The 16,541-nt window shown below is 31.8% G+C and overlaps 1 protein-coding gene and 1 pseudogene across 1 annotated transcript; both read left to right on the top strand.

Moving 5' to 3' along the window:
• The first annotated feature begins 5,366 nt into the window (after nucleotides 1-5,366).
• Nucleotides 5,367-6,091, top strand: LOC113867667 (stress-induced protein KIN2-like). The gene is made up of 3 exons (XM_027503083.1): nucleotides 5,367-5,420; nucleotides 5,504-5,572; nucleotides 6,020-6,091. Exons 1-3 carry the CDS (start codon nucleotides 5,367-5,369, stop codon nucleotides 6,089-6,091), a joined length of 195 nt encoding a protein of 64 aa, XP_027358884.1.
• Nucleotides 6,092-13,439: 7,348 nt separating this feature from the next.
• Nucleotides 13,440-15,496, top strand: LOC113867666 (annotated as a pseudogene).
• Nucleotides 15,497-16,541: the final 1,045 nt, after the last annotated feature.

Genomic DNA, 16,541 nt, shown 5'->3' with positions numbered 1-16,541 from the left:
AACCCTTTTGTTAAAGGGTCAGCTATCATGAGATTAGTGCTAACATGTTATATTGACACTCTATATTTCTGAACTTCTTCTTTAACGGCAAAGTATTTCAATTCCATATGCTTAGCACCTTTGGAATACTTGTCGTTTTTAGAACAGAAGACAGCTGCAGAATTATCACAATAAATTTTCAACGGCTTGGCAATACTGTCAACTATTCCAAGTCCTGAAATAAAATTTCGCAACCAATTAGCCTGAACTGTGGCCTCAAAACATGCCACAAATTCAGCCTCCATAGTCGATGCAGCAATGACTGACTGCTTCACACTTTTCCATGAAATCGCTCCTCCGGCTAAAAGATACACATAACCAAATGTAGACTTTCTTGTATCCATACAACCAGCAAAGTCTGAATCTGTATATCCAATCACCTCAAGATAATCAGATCTCCTATAAGTAAGCATGTGATTCTTTATTCCTTGCAAGTATCTTAAGACTTTATTTGCAGCTTTCCAATGATCCAATCCTGGATTACTCTGGTATCTACCAAGCATACCAACTGCAAAGCTAATATCTGGCCTCGTACAAGTTTGAGCATACATCAAACTCTCAACAACAGATGCATAAGGGATATTTTTCATCTGTTTCCGTTCCAGATCATTCTTTGGACATTGTGTGAGACTAAATTTGTCTTCTTTTTGTATTGGAACGGGAGATGTTGAACACTTATCCATTCTAAATCTCTCTAAAACTTTGTCAATATATGCTTTCTGAGACAAGCCTAAAATTCATTGTGATCTATCACAGAATATTTCTATTCCTATCACATAGCCTGCCTCACCCATATCTTTCATTTCAAAGTTGTTAGAGAGAAACTTCTTAGTCTCACTTAATAGACCAAGATCATTAGTTGCAAGCAAGATGTCATCAACATACCGAATCAGAAATATAAACTTGCTCCCACTGACCTTCAGATATATACACCGATCAATAGTGTTTTCTTTAAACCCAAAAGACATAATAGTATCATTGAACTTAAGATATCATTGCTGGGAAGCCTGTTTAAGTCCGTATATTGATTTCTTAAGTTTACACACCATGTGTTCCTTTCCTTCTTCAAAGAACCCCACCGGTTGGTCCATATAAACATCCTTTTCTAAATTCCCATTCAGAAAGGCAGTTTTAACATCCATTTGATGCAACTCCATATCATAATGAGCTACAAGAGCCATGATAATTCTGAAAGAATCTTTCCTTGAAACTGGAGAAAAAGTTTCCTTGTAGTCAATGCCATCTTTTTTAGTAAAACCTTTGGCAACAAGTCGAGCCTTGTAACGTTCGATATTGCCATGAGAGTCACGTTTAGTCTTAAAGACCCATTTACATCCAACTCTCTTGCTTCCTTCTGGAAATTCCACAAGGTCCCAAACATCATTTTGTGCCATTGATTTAAGCTCATCTTTCATGGCATCTAACCACTTATCAGAATTATCACCATTAATGGCTTCTGAAAATGAAACTGGATCATTATCAATGCCTAAGTCATTTTCTAACTCTTGTAGATAAACCACATAATCATTTAAAATAACAGATTTTCTTTCTCTTTGCGATATTCTCAATGCTATTTCTTGTGGTTGTTCTACTGCATGTTCATTATTGACCTCGGGATCATTAATTTGTTGTTCTTCTTGATTGTTGTATGGTTCAACAACATGAGGAACAACAGTTCTTGAAGTAAAAGCTAGTTAAGGGAACTTGTACTCTGACTTCCTAAATCTCCACATTTCGTGAAGCTTCACTCCCATTAGTTTCACCATTTTCAATGAACCGGGCATTTCCTGTTTCAACAATTCGTGTACTATGGATAAGACAGTAAAATATATACCCTTTTGATTTTTCTGGATAACCAATGAAATATCCACTGATTGTTCTTGCATCCAGTTTCTTTTCTTGCGGATTGTATATTCTAACTTCTGCCTGACAACCCCAAACATGCAGGTGTCTCAAACTGGGTTTCCTACCTGTCCACAGCTCAAAATGTGTCTTTTGAACTGCCTTACTAGGAACCCTATTCAACAAATACATAGCAGTTTTTAAAGCATACATCCACAATGATACAGGTAAAGATGAATTACTTAACATACTCCTAACCATATCCATTAAGGTCCGATTACACCTTTCTGACACACCATTTTGTTATGGTGTACCTGGCATTGTGTATTGAGCACAAATACCACGTCTCTCAAGGAACTTAGCAAATGGACCAGGATGTTGTCCACTTTCATCGTATCTTCCATAATACTCACCACCTCTATCTGACCTAACAATTTTCACCTTTCTGTCTAATTGCCTTTCCACTTCATTTATATAAATTTCTAAGGCATTCACTGCTTTAGACTTGTCATGCAGTAAGTAGACATATCCATAACGTGAAAAATCGTCAATAAAAGTGATAAAGTACTTTTCTTTATTGAAAGAATTTACATCAAAAGGTCCACATATATCAGTATGTATAATTCCAAGAAGCTAAGTGCTTCTTGTGGCTCCTTTCTTTGTGTGTTTTGTTTGTTTGCCTTTAATACAATCCACACATATATTTAGATCAGTAAAATCTAAATCCAGAAGGATTTCATTCTTCACTAACCTTTGCATCCTTTTTTTGGAAATGTGTCCAAACGCTTATGCCACAAGTAAGCAGAACATTCATTCACTAAGCTACGTTTAGTACCAATATTATGATGCAAGGTCATAAGAGTTTCAGCATATAAATTTTCAAGATTCAATTTATATAAACCATCATAAAGTGTACCAGATCCAATCATACAAGTACGCTTAAACAAACTGAAACAACCATTCCCAAACCTAAAAAAGTATCCAGCAACATTAAGTTTAGACAAAGAAACCAAATTCCTAGAAATATTAGGTACATAAAAAGTATCAAATAAGTCTAAATGAAATCCAGTGTCAAGGATTAAACGGTAAGTCCCGACGACTTTCACTGGAACCTTCACTCTATTCCCCATGAAGACAAACTTCTCATTTGGGTTTATGGTTCGGGTTGTAAGGAATCCCTGCATCATATTAGAAACATGAGTTGTACATCCAGAATCAATCCACCAAGTATTATGGGAAACTTCAGTTAAATTTGATTCAAAACATACATAAGCATTATGCTCACCTTTCTTTTCGAACCAAGCTTTACGTTTTGGGCAATCCTTTTGGAAATGTCCAGACTTTCCACAAAAATGACATTTGTCATTTTTCTTCTGGATTTTAGTAGAGGACTCACCAATCTTTAATGGTCCACTTCCCTTTCCATGTTTCTTATCAGCTTTCTTTCCAGCTCCCTGATTATTCACATAATGAATAGAGTGATTTCCTTGATTCTTAAGTCCAGTTTCCTCTTGAACTAACATATTGTGCAATTCATGCACATTCCATTTGTCTTTCATGGTATTATAGTTCATTTGGAAAGGACCATACTTAGACGGTAATGAGTTCAAAATGAACTGCATAAGGAAACTATCATCCACTGCCATTCCAAGAGATTTAAGTCTTACTGCAATATTTGTCATTTCAATGACATGTTCATGCATAGTACGAGACCCATCAAACTTCATAGTGGTTAAAGTACTCATTAATGTCCCAGCAAGAGACTTATCAGCAGTTTGGGAGCGTTTTTCCACATTTTTCATAAATTCTATTGCAACATCAGTTTTAGGAAGAGCTGATTTGATGTTACTTGCTACACTCATTCGCATAAACATCAGGCTAAGTCTGTTCGACCTTTCCCAAGCCTTAAAATGGGCTTTCTCTTCATTACTACTAGTAGCTGTAATATCAGTAGGTCTTTCAACTTGAAGAGCCAAATCAAGATCCACAACACCTAAGTGAAATTGGACTTGTTCGTTCCAATCAGAGAAATTCAACCCATTAAAGACTGGAACAGACGTAGCAAGCGAGTGTAAAGATATAGGAACAGATACTGCAATTAACACATGCCTAACATTAACACTTTGAGTCATAAATTAAACATATAGTACAAATTCAAACAACAAACAATCATTCTATGCATATCAATGTTCTCCTTTGGGTGATACATTAATACACAAAATATAATGATGCTAGTAATATTAACATTATTTGGTAAGATTTATGCATTAATTAGAAACACTTATTATCTTTGGATATATAAATAAAGCTAATAATGCATACTGACTACCAACGCTTATACCCATTAATTATAAGAACAACTAATCAACCTTTGGGTGATTCATAAATGTCTTATAATAATAGATTTCAATTAACCCATAAACAAATTATTTATAATTTAGCATCCATCCTATGGGTAATTGAAATAAAGTTCATCATTAATTTTAGAATTAAATAAAATTACAGACTTGATCACTTTGGTGATTAACAAATCTATCATACATTTAATCCCAAAATTATAAGCATTCGTAAAACAATTCACATTTTTTTATACATAATTTGCATTACTTTCAGAATAATTCTATAAAAAAAAAAATATAATGATGAAATCTAAAACCGTGCCCAAAAGTTACACATTACGTAGGCAATTCTCTTTATCCCTGTTCAGAAGGCAGTATATACATATAATGTAATACGGTTCTCACCAAAATTCAATTTGAAATTGACATGACGGGAAGATATCCAACCACAGGGAAAGTATTCGGCATGTGATTTTATATGAATTTAATGTTTCTAATTGAAACACATAGCACGAATTCACTCATATCATGGGCAACTAGGGTTCATAAAATTGGGAAAATTCATTCACGGAGAATCACAAATTCAAAAACCTGGCTCTAATACCACATGTCAGATTACTTATAGTGCATCATATAACATGTAACATTTACGGTATATCATACGAATCTTAAAATTTATCATTCCCACAAAATTCAATGACAAGAGAGACATACCTTTGTCCATTAAGTCCAATGAGAGTAAATCTTATGTTCCCAGTACTCAATCTATCTCTTTGCCAATTTTGGTTCTTTCTTTCTCACACGCTCGATGGTTAACAAAATTGAGAGACATTCTTGGCAGAGACAGAATCTCTTTATATATTTTGTTCAACCTCCATCAAGTTGATAATCGTAAGTAACTTTCCATAATAACCAATAAGTCCTTTTATAGGCCCATAATGATATTTTATATGAGTCACATTATTTAATTAATTAATTTATTTTTCCAAAAAAAAAACACCTTTTGAATGATGTAGTGTATCAAGAAACTATATAAGTTATGACAGAAAGTGAGAAATATGAATCAGAAAAACTAAAGCAACACTTCATTTTCACAACATTTGGTTTGGTTTGGTTTCATTGCAAAAGTTTAACAGAAGAATAAAGATGGACTTCCAAAACATGAGCTACCAAGTAGGACAAGCCAAGGGCCAAGCTCAGGTCTTTGACATAACTTTCTCTTTGCTATGGTCTCTTCATTTGCTCAATTTTAAAAACTCAACCAAGTTTTTGCGCCAATGCAGGAAAAGGCTAACAACTTGATGGACAAGGCTAGCAAAGCTGCTCAATCCGCACAAGACTCCATGCAAGAGGTTTTTACTTTTATTTCTCAATATTTCTCCTAATCAATGAATAATATAATTACTAATCAAGACACAAGAAAACATGCATGTTCTGTGTCTGGTTTGCTAACAGTTAAAAAACCAATTCTTATACTTTTTAACAAATTACAGGTTATAATATCAATATTTGGTAAGAATTTTTTCTATCAAAATTAATTTTACTGTATTTTAAAAAATACGGGTTCGCAATTTATTTTTACAATTCCATTGAGCATAAAAAGACAATATCTTAAATATGTGAAAATAATTATCTAATAAAAATATTATATATATATAAGGCATATAAAATTATACTCTAAAATCAAAAGAATAATTTTTTGTTATTTTATTTTTTAGAGAAAAAAATATTTTTCTATCTTACAATCCGTAATAAATCAGAATCCCCAAAAGTAAAGGTTATTTGTATGTCATGCATAGGCTGGGCAACAATTGAAGGCTAAAGCACAAGGAGCTGCTGATGCTGTAAAGAGTGCAACAGGGAACAATTAGAGTAGCTAAATATTGGATCATTGTGCTAGATACTGCTTTCCATGAAATAAACTATGTTTTGCTAATTGATGTATTTTGCAGAAGCATATGTTTCATTTTATTTCAAGTGTAACCGTTTCAATATTCCATCGTAAGTTTAGCAAAACCAAATGCAATAATGAGTTGATTTAAATTTGAAACAAATATTCCAGATCATGTCATATTTGATGTATGTCCACATTTTTATAACTTTTCATTAGAACGAAATTAATTTAACAAGTCAACTTAATAGTATGGTAAAATAAATTAACTCTACACAAATTTCACACATTGGAAATATTAATTTAATTATACTTCACCTGATTATATTTTACCATATTATATAGTATTTAAATATAATTAAATTTTTATTATTGGATTAAATATCTACAAATATTTAAATTATATAAAAATTTAAATATATGATATTCAAGATGATATTATAATAACAAACGGTTAAAAAAAATTCATGATAAGTTATGAACTTTTTTTTAGGGATCTTAAGTTGGTCACCCTTAAGTCTTTTCATTACATTTGAATTGATGGAAACTCAAGTAATCTCTAAACCTTGTTTTGAATATTCAGTTTCATTTTCATTCCTTTGCTGTTTTGCTTTCTAGCATTAAACCTTGTTTGTAAAATGTAAACAATATTAAAAATATTAAAATATAGATCAAGCTCATTTAATCTCTGACTGACGACTAAGAATATGAAAAATATTCTTAAAACATAATAGCAACCATAACTACACACAATACCCTATGACAGGAAGTAAGCATATGGTCCTATATGTTCCATGATTAGACCTGTCAGCAACGAAACAGCATGTTCTTTGCAAACTTCCCCTTTATTAGCATTTGCTTCATTTAGTTTTGAGTTTTGCCACTTCCTACACCCTTTCCTACTTCTTGAATGGAAAACATTTAAGCAATTTGTAAGTTAATTATGAGCATTTTGATTTTTGGCTTCAACAGTCTCATCCTTGTTCTAATTTGTTGGTGTAGCAAGCAGCTGCTAAACAGAGTAACCTAATGGGATCAAGGGAGCATAAATATACATAGAATTACCTTATCATGTGGAGAGGCTATTTCCAATATTTGAACCTTTGACCTCCCAGTCACATTGTAGAACATCTCACAATTGCACTAAAGCTAGTCTGGTTCCCCAAGACTTCATTTTGCAAATAAATTTCAAATGGATGAAGAAACAATGGAGACTAATGGTTGTGCTTACTTACAATACAATATAGTGTTATACAATATAGTGTTATAGCAAAAACCATAAAACTATGGCATGCCATGCTAGAACCAAATCAAAATTATCCCAAAATTTCACATCAAATGTTTATTTAGTCAGGTAGGATTATGATTCCTATGTCATATATCTTGTAAAATATATTTTCATGCTGAACAAGTAATGTCATATTAAAGATATAAACAAATAATATAATCAGTCTCTTTGGTAGTACTTTAATTATATGAAAATTATTTTTTATCGCTTTATTTGTTTATTACATATCGACTGCATCTATTCCACTGAAATACTTTTACTTGAGATAGACATAACTAATTACTCCGTTATCGCTAAAAGAATAACACCATTCTTATCTCTCTTTTTTTTCATTAATTTCATTTCACGCTTTGTGCAATTTAAATTACGCATAATAAATACATAGTTCAGTTGATGCAGGTTATTCTAACTTAAATAGGTGTCTAGCAACGTCTAAAACACAGAAGGGGAGTTTTTTCACCTAAAATTGTTATTTCTAGCATGACTCAGATTAGTTAGATGCCCAATGTATAGTATTTGAATACTGGTAGCACTATACGAAAAGAAATCATTCACAATCTCCTCAACTTTTTTTTTTTTTTTAATTTAAAATGGGGCTAGAAACCCAAAACAAACAAACTAAGCACTAGGCCTTTGCCACAAAGTACCTAATGCATCAAGTCTAAGGAAAGGCAACAGAAAAATAGGAGCCCTATAAAAAATAGAGGCTTGCAACTCATGATCAAGGCCAGCTCTAACTAAACAATCAGCGCACTGATTTACCTCTCTAAAGACATGACTAAGCCTAACAAACTTGATATTTTTAAGAAGATCCCTAATATTACTAATAATAGGATAAAAGGGATGATTATAGTTTTGGATATTAGCAACAAGCATTAAAGCATCTTTAGAGTCACATTCTATCCAAACAGAATGGATACTCTTAGAAATAACTAACTTCAAACCCCACAATATACCTCAAAGTTCAGCTGCTGTCGGATGACAATAATCCAAAAACTGATGGAAACCAGCAATGAAATCTCCCTTGTGATTTCTGATAAGACCCCTACAGCTAGCCATCCTCACATCCTAAGAAACTGACCCATCAACATTAAGCTTGAATTGGCTCTCCAAGGGCGGCTGTCATTTCACCTCACGATTGCAACCACCAAAAACAGAATAAGACTGATTAACAGGCCTACAAGTAAAGAGAAAATAATCAATATCCACCAAGATTTTATACAGCAGACCTTTATTATTCAGAGTATCATCTTGGAAGATGGCCTTATTTCTATTATTCCAAAGATTCTAGACAACATAACCAAAAACTATATGCCAAATAGGGTACTTTGGAAATTTCTGTTTAGATAAATTAAAAATCAGGCATCTATCCAAACCCAAACTAAAAAAGGAAGACCACATATCAAAGAAGGGAGAATTTGATTCCAAATATCATTCGTAGCCTAGCAGTCCCTAAGAACATGAACAATAAATTCAGGGGCTTCCATACAACGGGAACAAAGAGGAGAAGCTGTCATATTCCTATGAAATCTTTCCTCAATACTTCTAATTTGTCTTCTACTAATAACAGCCCTATGAAAAAAAGTAGTATTTCTATCCCCTTGATTTATCCAACTAGATTTATATTGGTGAAACCAGTAATTTTTCTCCTGGTCCAGAATTTCCTAATATTCCATCCATAATGATTTCATAAGCTTACTGAGAAAAGGATTATCCTTATACTCAATCTTGCCATAAATGCCCCTAATTCTGTTTAAAATTCTCTGTTTTCTTTTAAAGATATTTCCAAAAATCATTGCATTCCATTAAGAGATATTATTTTGAAAATTAGAAACATTCTCAACCCAAGTTTTAGAGCTGACCCAAGACTTAGTGACCTAATTACTAAAATCCTCATGAGATAACCAAGAGGAGAGAAATTTGAAATTTTTATTTCTGGGTTTAAAACTATCTTCATTCCTAATTTTAAGCCATAACCCCACATGGTCAGACTTCATAAGAGGAATATGAATCACTAAACTATTTTGGAAAGTCATTTTCCAAAGGTCATTAACCACTACTCTGTCTATCCTTTCTCTAATGTTTCCCCTTTGCCAAGTAAAAAGGTTCCCTTTACACGCCAAATCTTGTAAGCCACAAGCATTCAGACAATCAGCAAATTGATTCATTAAGGAAATATTGGCAGGTCTCCCACCCAATTTTTCTTTTCAAATAAAATAGAATTAAAATCACCAACAACACACCAGGGATCCTTAATAGTTAAACTAAATTCAACTAGTAATTTCCATACATCAGCTCTATTATTTTCTTGAGGGCTAGCATATATAGATGAGAAGAACCACACTTTCTGGCCATTATTAATTTTAAGATGTATCATAAATTTATTCTTATCTATAATAGAGACCTGAACTTTCTTAGAATTCTAGCAACACTAAATTCCTCCAGAAAATCCTATAGCATCAACTCTAACAGTTTTATCAAAGTTAAATCTTTTAGTGACCATACTCAAAGATGTAGAGTATGTAAAGGATACTCAGCAAAATCTGTCCTAATAAGGCTATGCTCAGGAGAGATTATGTTCTTTATACCAGTTTTATCTACCTCTATTAATAAAGGTGGGTCTGGAGGTTTTTCTAAATGGGGTTGGAGAGATTCTTTCTAAATCTGCCAATTAATATCAGGGTTAAGCCCTATAATATCAAGTATATTATGATTCCTTTTACAATTTTCTTGAATGCTTTTCTGAATAATAGACATAAGTCTTAAGGTTTCCATATTTTCTTGGGAGGATCTATTAACATTTTCATTGAGTATTAGAAGAATTACTAAGGCTATCTACCTTAATACTAGCATCTTTTTCCTTCACTGAAATAGGCAATTTATTAACAGACTTGGATTTGGGAAATTTCGTGCCATTATTACTTAATTTGGAACTGTTTGGAATTTTCCTATCCATGTTATACTTAAGGCCCTTATTACTAACCTTATTACTTACAGTTTGTTCATTGACCCTTAAGTCATTTGCTTCTACAACTTGGTCTACTTCCTTATTTTTTTTATTTCTTAACATTTCTCCTAATTAATTAATTAATAATGTGATTAATAATCAAAACAAAATGAAAACATGCATGTTCTGCTTCTGTTTGGCTTACAATTAAAAAACCAATTCTTATAGGTTTTAACAAATTACAGGTTATAATATCAACATTTGGTTAAAATTATTTTTAACATAGTCTAAATATGTTTAACAATGGTTCAAAATTTATTCTATCAAAATTACTTTTACTATATTTTAATAAATACGGGTCCACAATTTATTTTTACAATTATGTTTGAGCCTAAAAAGATAATATCTTAAATATTTGAAAATAATTATTTAGAAAAAATCTTAATTGTTTATATATATATTATGCATATAAATCATACTCTAAAATCAAAAGACTATTTTTTTATTTTATTTCTTCAGATAAAAAAATATTTTTTATATTTATAATCTTTAATAAATCAGAACCACCAAAAGTAAAGGTTATTTGTTTGTCATGTATAGGCTGGACAGCAATTGAAGGCTAAAGCACAATGAGCTGCTGTGCTGTAAAGAATACAACAGGAAACAATTAGAGTAGCTAAATGGATTATTGTGCTTAGAGCCAGCAAAATGGGCTGGCCTGATAGATTGGATCCAAAAAACTCGTTAAATGGGCGGGTTTGAGCTATAAAAACTAAGGCTCGAAATTACTTTGGGCCATTTTGGTCCGGTCCGAATAAGCTCGGTACCCAATAAGGCTTTAATCGAGTTAGCCCATGCGGGTTCAGGCAGCCCGTATATATATTGAGATTAAACCCTGAGTTTTAGGGAGTTCGAAAGCAAATATATTTTAGTTTCAAAACTCTAAAATTACAAGTCTAAATTATATACTTTTGAATCGCTACAAAAACAATAGAAAAAAGAAACCAGTGGCCTTTTACAACTTAAATAAATAAATAGTATAATACAAAAATTAGATATAAAAAACAAGTGGTCTATTAAGTTCTTGCAAAAATAGTTTAACATAGTATATTACAAACACTAAAAATAGCAATAAAAATAATGATTTGTTGTTATAAAAATAGTAAAAAAAAATGACATATTACAAAAATAAGAAAAAAAATATATTTAAGTTGTCGGACCAGCCCGCAGAAGCCCGTAGCCCACATAGGGTAAGGCTTGGGCAGTAAAAATATAAGCCTATTTTTACCTTGAGCTAATTAAGTTTGACCCGTTTGAACCCGCTACCATATCAAGCCGAACCAGGTCAGGCCGGGCTGCCCGTTTTGACAGCTCTAATTATGCTAGATACTGCTTTCCATGAAATAGAATACGAAAAAGAAATATTCTATAGAATAAAGAAAGAATATTAAATTAAATTCAAAAATAGAATTAAAAATATAAAGTATAATAATATTAAAGAATAATATGTATATAAAGAAAAAAAATAATATATATGCATATAATAAATACTAGAATCAAATAAAAAGAAAATATTCTAAAAATGGAAAATTTAAAATGCGAGATCTAAAAATATATCTTTTCCATGGCACCAATAATAATTAATGTTATTATTGTATTTGCACAAACATGTGTTTCATTTTATTTCAAGTGTAACCATTTAGCAAAACTAAATCCAATAATGATTTCATTAAAGTTTCAAATTTGAGTGTTGAAATATCCATTTCTCATTGCTTATATTAATTATTAAATTATGTGCTTTGAAATTTTATTGTATGTCAGACTTACTAGAATGATATTTTTATAACATTTCATTAAAAAAAATTTTAATAACCCAACTATTGAACTTAATATTGTTATAAAATAAATTAACCCTACATAAATTTTATACATTATAAATATTAATTAAAACCTCACTGACTTATTATACTTTACTATGCTATATACTATTTAAATATAACTAAATGTTATTATTGTACTAAAATTGAAAAATATTTAATTTTTTAAAAAATTTTAAATATATAATATTCATGATAATATTATAATAATAAATTGTTGGATTAATAATTTTTTAAATAATCAATATTAATTTAAGTTGGGATCTTTTGAGTCAAATAGTCAGTGTTGAACGTATGTATCACTATTGGCCTCTTTCTTTCTCTAGGCTTTGCCTCTTCCTAATAGACCCCAGAAGCTGACAAAAGAAAACAAAAATTTAGACCCAAAAAATAGAAATTGCCTCTTTTCTTTCTCTTATTTTTGGAGGGCATGTTTGGTATAAATATTTCTTGGTTAAGCTAAGTAAGTTTCATATTAGCTCAGCGGTCGTTCATGTGAGTTGTGACCGTATAGTAGAGCTACTTTTGATTCTATTATATTTTGTTCATTAATTACTTTGGATTCTGTAATTTCCATGTAAAGATCATTTCTTTCGTGAATACGCTCACTTACTCCACTAAATACGGATACACTTCCATTTGGCAATGTTATTAATGAATTTCATAATGAGCACTGTTCATTAATTACTGAATTTTTTCATTTCCATGTAAAGATTATTTCTCTCAGGCAGCCAAATACGAATACACCTCTATAAGCTTTTGGCAATGTTATTGATCAATTCCATAACGAGTACCGTTTTACTTACACCAGCTACACCGAAAAGTCCTATTTTTCCACCACGGTAGTACGTTGTAAATTCGTCCTAGAGTTGCTCCGCGCAGACTGTAACACTTAAACGAGCTCCCGTCAATCACTTCCGTGGGAGAAAAATTGTTCTGGCCCCCTTCCAGTCTCTTGAACACGCAACCCCTGGTTGGTTCTCACTTCTCAAAGATCGAATCAGAATAATCTTTAGGGGATGTCAACCAGCGTGGAGCATTCAAGAAAGCAGAAAGCTGTCCAACAACATGACGGTTCTGAAGAAATGCAACATTGCCCTCTACCTGTGAGCAACTTTAGTTTGTCCCTTCTTTTTCATATTTAAGAATAATGGTGTGAATTGAAATGCGAAAAAGCTATGTAAAGGGAAAAAAACTAAATGGGATGAGTAAGAATATGAAAAAGAAGAGATCTTTGAACCTGAAGTTGCTCGACAGGTAGAGGGCCATGTTGCATCGGGTATAGCCTAATGCTTAATCACAATGTCAGACCTCGGTATAAATATTTCTTGGTTAATCACAATTATTATTTTAGGGGAAAAATCCCTTTTTGTGTTTTCTGTGGCATCGGATATAGCCAGGATGTTAAAAAGCTTAAAGATGCTGGTATTTGCACGGTTGAATCTGTTGCCTACACTCTTAGGAAAGACTTTTTACAAAATAAAGGAATCAGTGAAGCTGAAGTTGACAAGATTATTGAAGCAGGTATTATTCACCTTAGTTTTTGTTTCCCTTGGCTATTTCTTTTGATTGTTACGAAGGTCTTGTGATGTTTGCTTTATTTTCTTTATTGACAGCCTCTAAGCTTGTGGGTTTTACTAGAGCTAGTGAATTCCATACCCATCGCAAGGCAATCACTCAGATAACTACAGGATCAAGAGAGCTTGACAAGATATTGGAAGGTAAGAATCAGAAACAATAACACCTTGTTTAATGTCTCTGTGTGGAATTTACTGTTAAAGTGTTTTAAACTTGATACTGCTGTTTATGCCAAGGGGAATTGAGACAGGTTCTATCCCCGAGTTACATGGTGGATTTGGAACTGGGAAGACTCAATTGTGTCTCACTCTCTGCGTCACTTGACAGGTAAATGGTTTCTTTACGGCAGTCAGAATACATTCATGCCGAATAAGTTGTTGTAGTGTATTCAGTTTTAAACTCATCTTGTCATATGTTATACCTTTGCCTAATGTTTCAATTTATTGTTGATGTTGTAGTTGCCACTAGACAAAGGAGGTGCTGCGGGGAAAGCTATGTACATAGATGCAGGGGACACATTTAGGCCTCAACGACTCTTACAGATAGCAGATAGGTATAATGATTCTTGATATTATGACTTTGCTTGCATGTGTCTTTGATATGTTGGTATGTCCATTCAATATTTATGTTTCTTTTTGCTACACGTTTGGATTGGATGGGCCTGATGTATTGAAAAATGTCGCTTATGCTAGAGTGTGTTACACTGATCATCAATCATGGCTTCTGGGGGAAGCAGCTTCAATGATGGTGAAAACAAGGTGTGACTTTTGATGGTTCCCTTTGCTCACTTTTGTTTAGATCTGCCAAAATCAACATAATATGCCTTGTAAATACGCATAATGATACACAAGTGCATTATGCTCATCTTGATTTATCATATGCTAGCATTATTACTAGATGAAGTGGCTGTGTTTTATTCCTTTGTGTTTTTTTTTCTTGGGCCCAGACCAAGAGTTGTTAGATTTCCTTAAATAGAGATATTTGATTCTGCAAGTGAGAAAGCTCTTGTTGTTTGGGTGGCAAAACATGCTCTTGAGGCTTAAATTTTGATTGATATACACAGGTTTGCTGCAGTGATAGTAGACAGTGCTATTGCCCTCTATAGAACAGATTTCTCTGGAAGGCAAGAGCTTTCAGCTCGGCAAATGCATCTAGACAAGTTTTTGAGGAGCCTTCAGAAATTAGCAGATGAGGTAAAACTCATTGTTGGGCTGGCAGTGCACCTAACCTTCTCGGTCAAACTAATCCAAGATTCTGGCTTAGGATATTAAACTATAGAACATAGTATGTTTGACTTTCTTGATAAATATACATCATCAGTTTGGAGCTAATAATTTGTTCTGATTCTTTAATTGTAGTTTGGTGTGGCTGTTGTAATAACAAATCAAGTAGTTTCACAAGTAGACGGTTCTGCAGTCTTTGGTGGACCTCAAATCAAGCCTATTGGAGGCAACATTATGGCTCATGCTACAACAAGGTCAAATCTGAACTGCAGAATATGAAATGTTTCTTTTTTATTTCTTCTCAAAGCCTGTTTTGACCCTGGATGTTAACTAATTTCTTGATGACAGGCTAGCTCTTAGGGAAGGAAGAGGGGAAGATCAAATCTGTAAAGATATAAGTTCTCCTTGTTTGGCCAAAGCTGAAGCAAGATTTCAGATGTTTGCTGAAGGAGTTGTAGATGTTAAAGACTGACCAACTTTAGCATGCCTGATATAATGAAATTTATTTTTTTACCTTTGCTTGAGTCCTTTTGTAAATGTCACTTCTTCTCTTGTGACATTAATTGATATTAATCAATTTTATATACTAATGATTGCAGAGCTTTACTATGAACTTCACTTTAAAGTTTTACACTGTCTGGATAGAATTAATCTAAGGGAAAAAAAAAAAGAGGAAATAATGAAATGAAAATAGATGAAAAGGAGGGAAAGTGAAAAGAATTATGAAGGAAATAATACTCACCAAACAAGCCTGTTCAAACAGAGCAACTTGTTTTTAAGCTCAAAACCACGCACAATCTCAAAATTGTTTTGGCTTTACAATTAAAATGTTAAATAAGTTGAATTTATTTAAAACTTTAATGTAAAATTAAACTCTGTTTGTTTATATGTAATTTAATTAGATAGTATGAAGAAAATATTCACTCTTTAAAAGTTATTTTCTCTTTAAAATAATATTTATTTTATGAACAATATTAACATTAATTTTCAAAGCTAATTATTAAAAGTGGTGGGATTTTATTAAACAAAATAAATATTATTACATTCAAAATATTAAATTATAAACAATATTTTTTAATTAAAAAGTCTATTTTTGTATATTTAAATTTAAAATTAATTTAAGGACCAGTGTTAATAAAAATATTTTGTTATAAACTTAATTAAGTTTGTAAAAGATAAAATCTTGTAATGCATTAGTTTAGCCATATAGACATGCTTATGTAGTGTAATTTTACTAAACTAAATCTAGTATCAATCTTAATTTATTAGCCTTTACATTACACGAGTTTGTTTTATTTTTATTAAATAAATTTATTTTAAAATAAAAATATATAATTTAAATTTAATATATATATATAATAAAAAATTATTATATTAAATATAATTACATTGAGAAAAATTATGAAATACTTTATCCATAATATTTTTTGTATATCCTATATATTTGTCATTATTTTTAATAATAAAATTTTTTATTTCTTTTATTGACGTTGCTCTAGACAATGCAACATATAACT

The sequence above is a fragment of the Abrus precatorius genome, unplaced genomic scaffold (genome assembly GCF_003935025.1).
Source record: "Abrus precatorius isolate BTA unplaced genomic scaffold, Abrus_2018 Scaffold5, whole genome shotgun sequence".
Lineage (NCBI taxonomy): Eukaryota > Viridiplantae > Streptophyta > Magnoliopsida > Fabales > Fabaceae > Abrus > Abrus precatorius.
This window is presented reverse-complemented; position numbering and strand designations above follow the sequence as displayed.

What these genes read in the sequence shown, in the direction of transcription:
- LOC113867667 (XM_027503083.1), top strand. Translation starts at nt 5,367, where the DNA reads ATGGACTTCCAAAACATGAGCTACCAAGTAGGACAAGCCAAGGGCCAA. An exon ending in AAGCCAAGGGCCAAGCTCAG is followed by an intron (nt 5,421 to 5,503) that starts GTCTTTGACATA and finishes GCGCCAATGCAG; the next exon opens with GAAAAGGCTAACAACTTGAT. An exon ending in CACAAGACTCCATGCAAGAG is followed by an intron (nt 5,573 to 6,019) that starts GTTTTTACTTTT and finishes TGTCATGCATAG; the next exon opens with GCTGGGCAACAATTGAAGGC.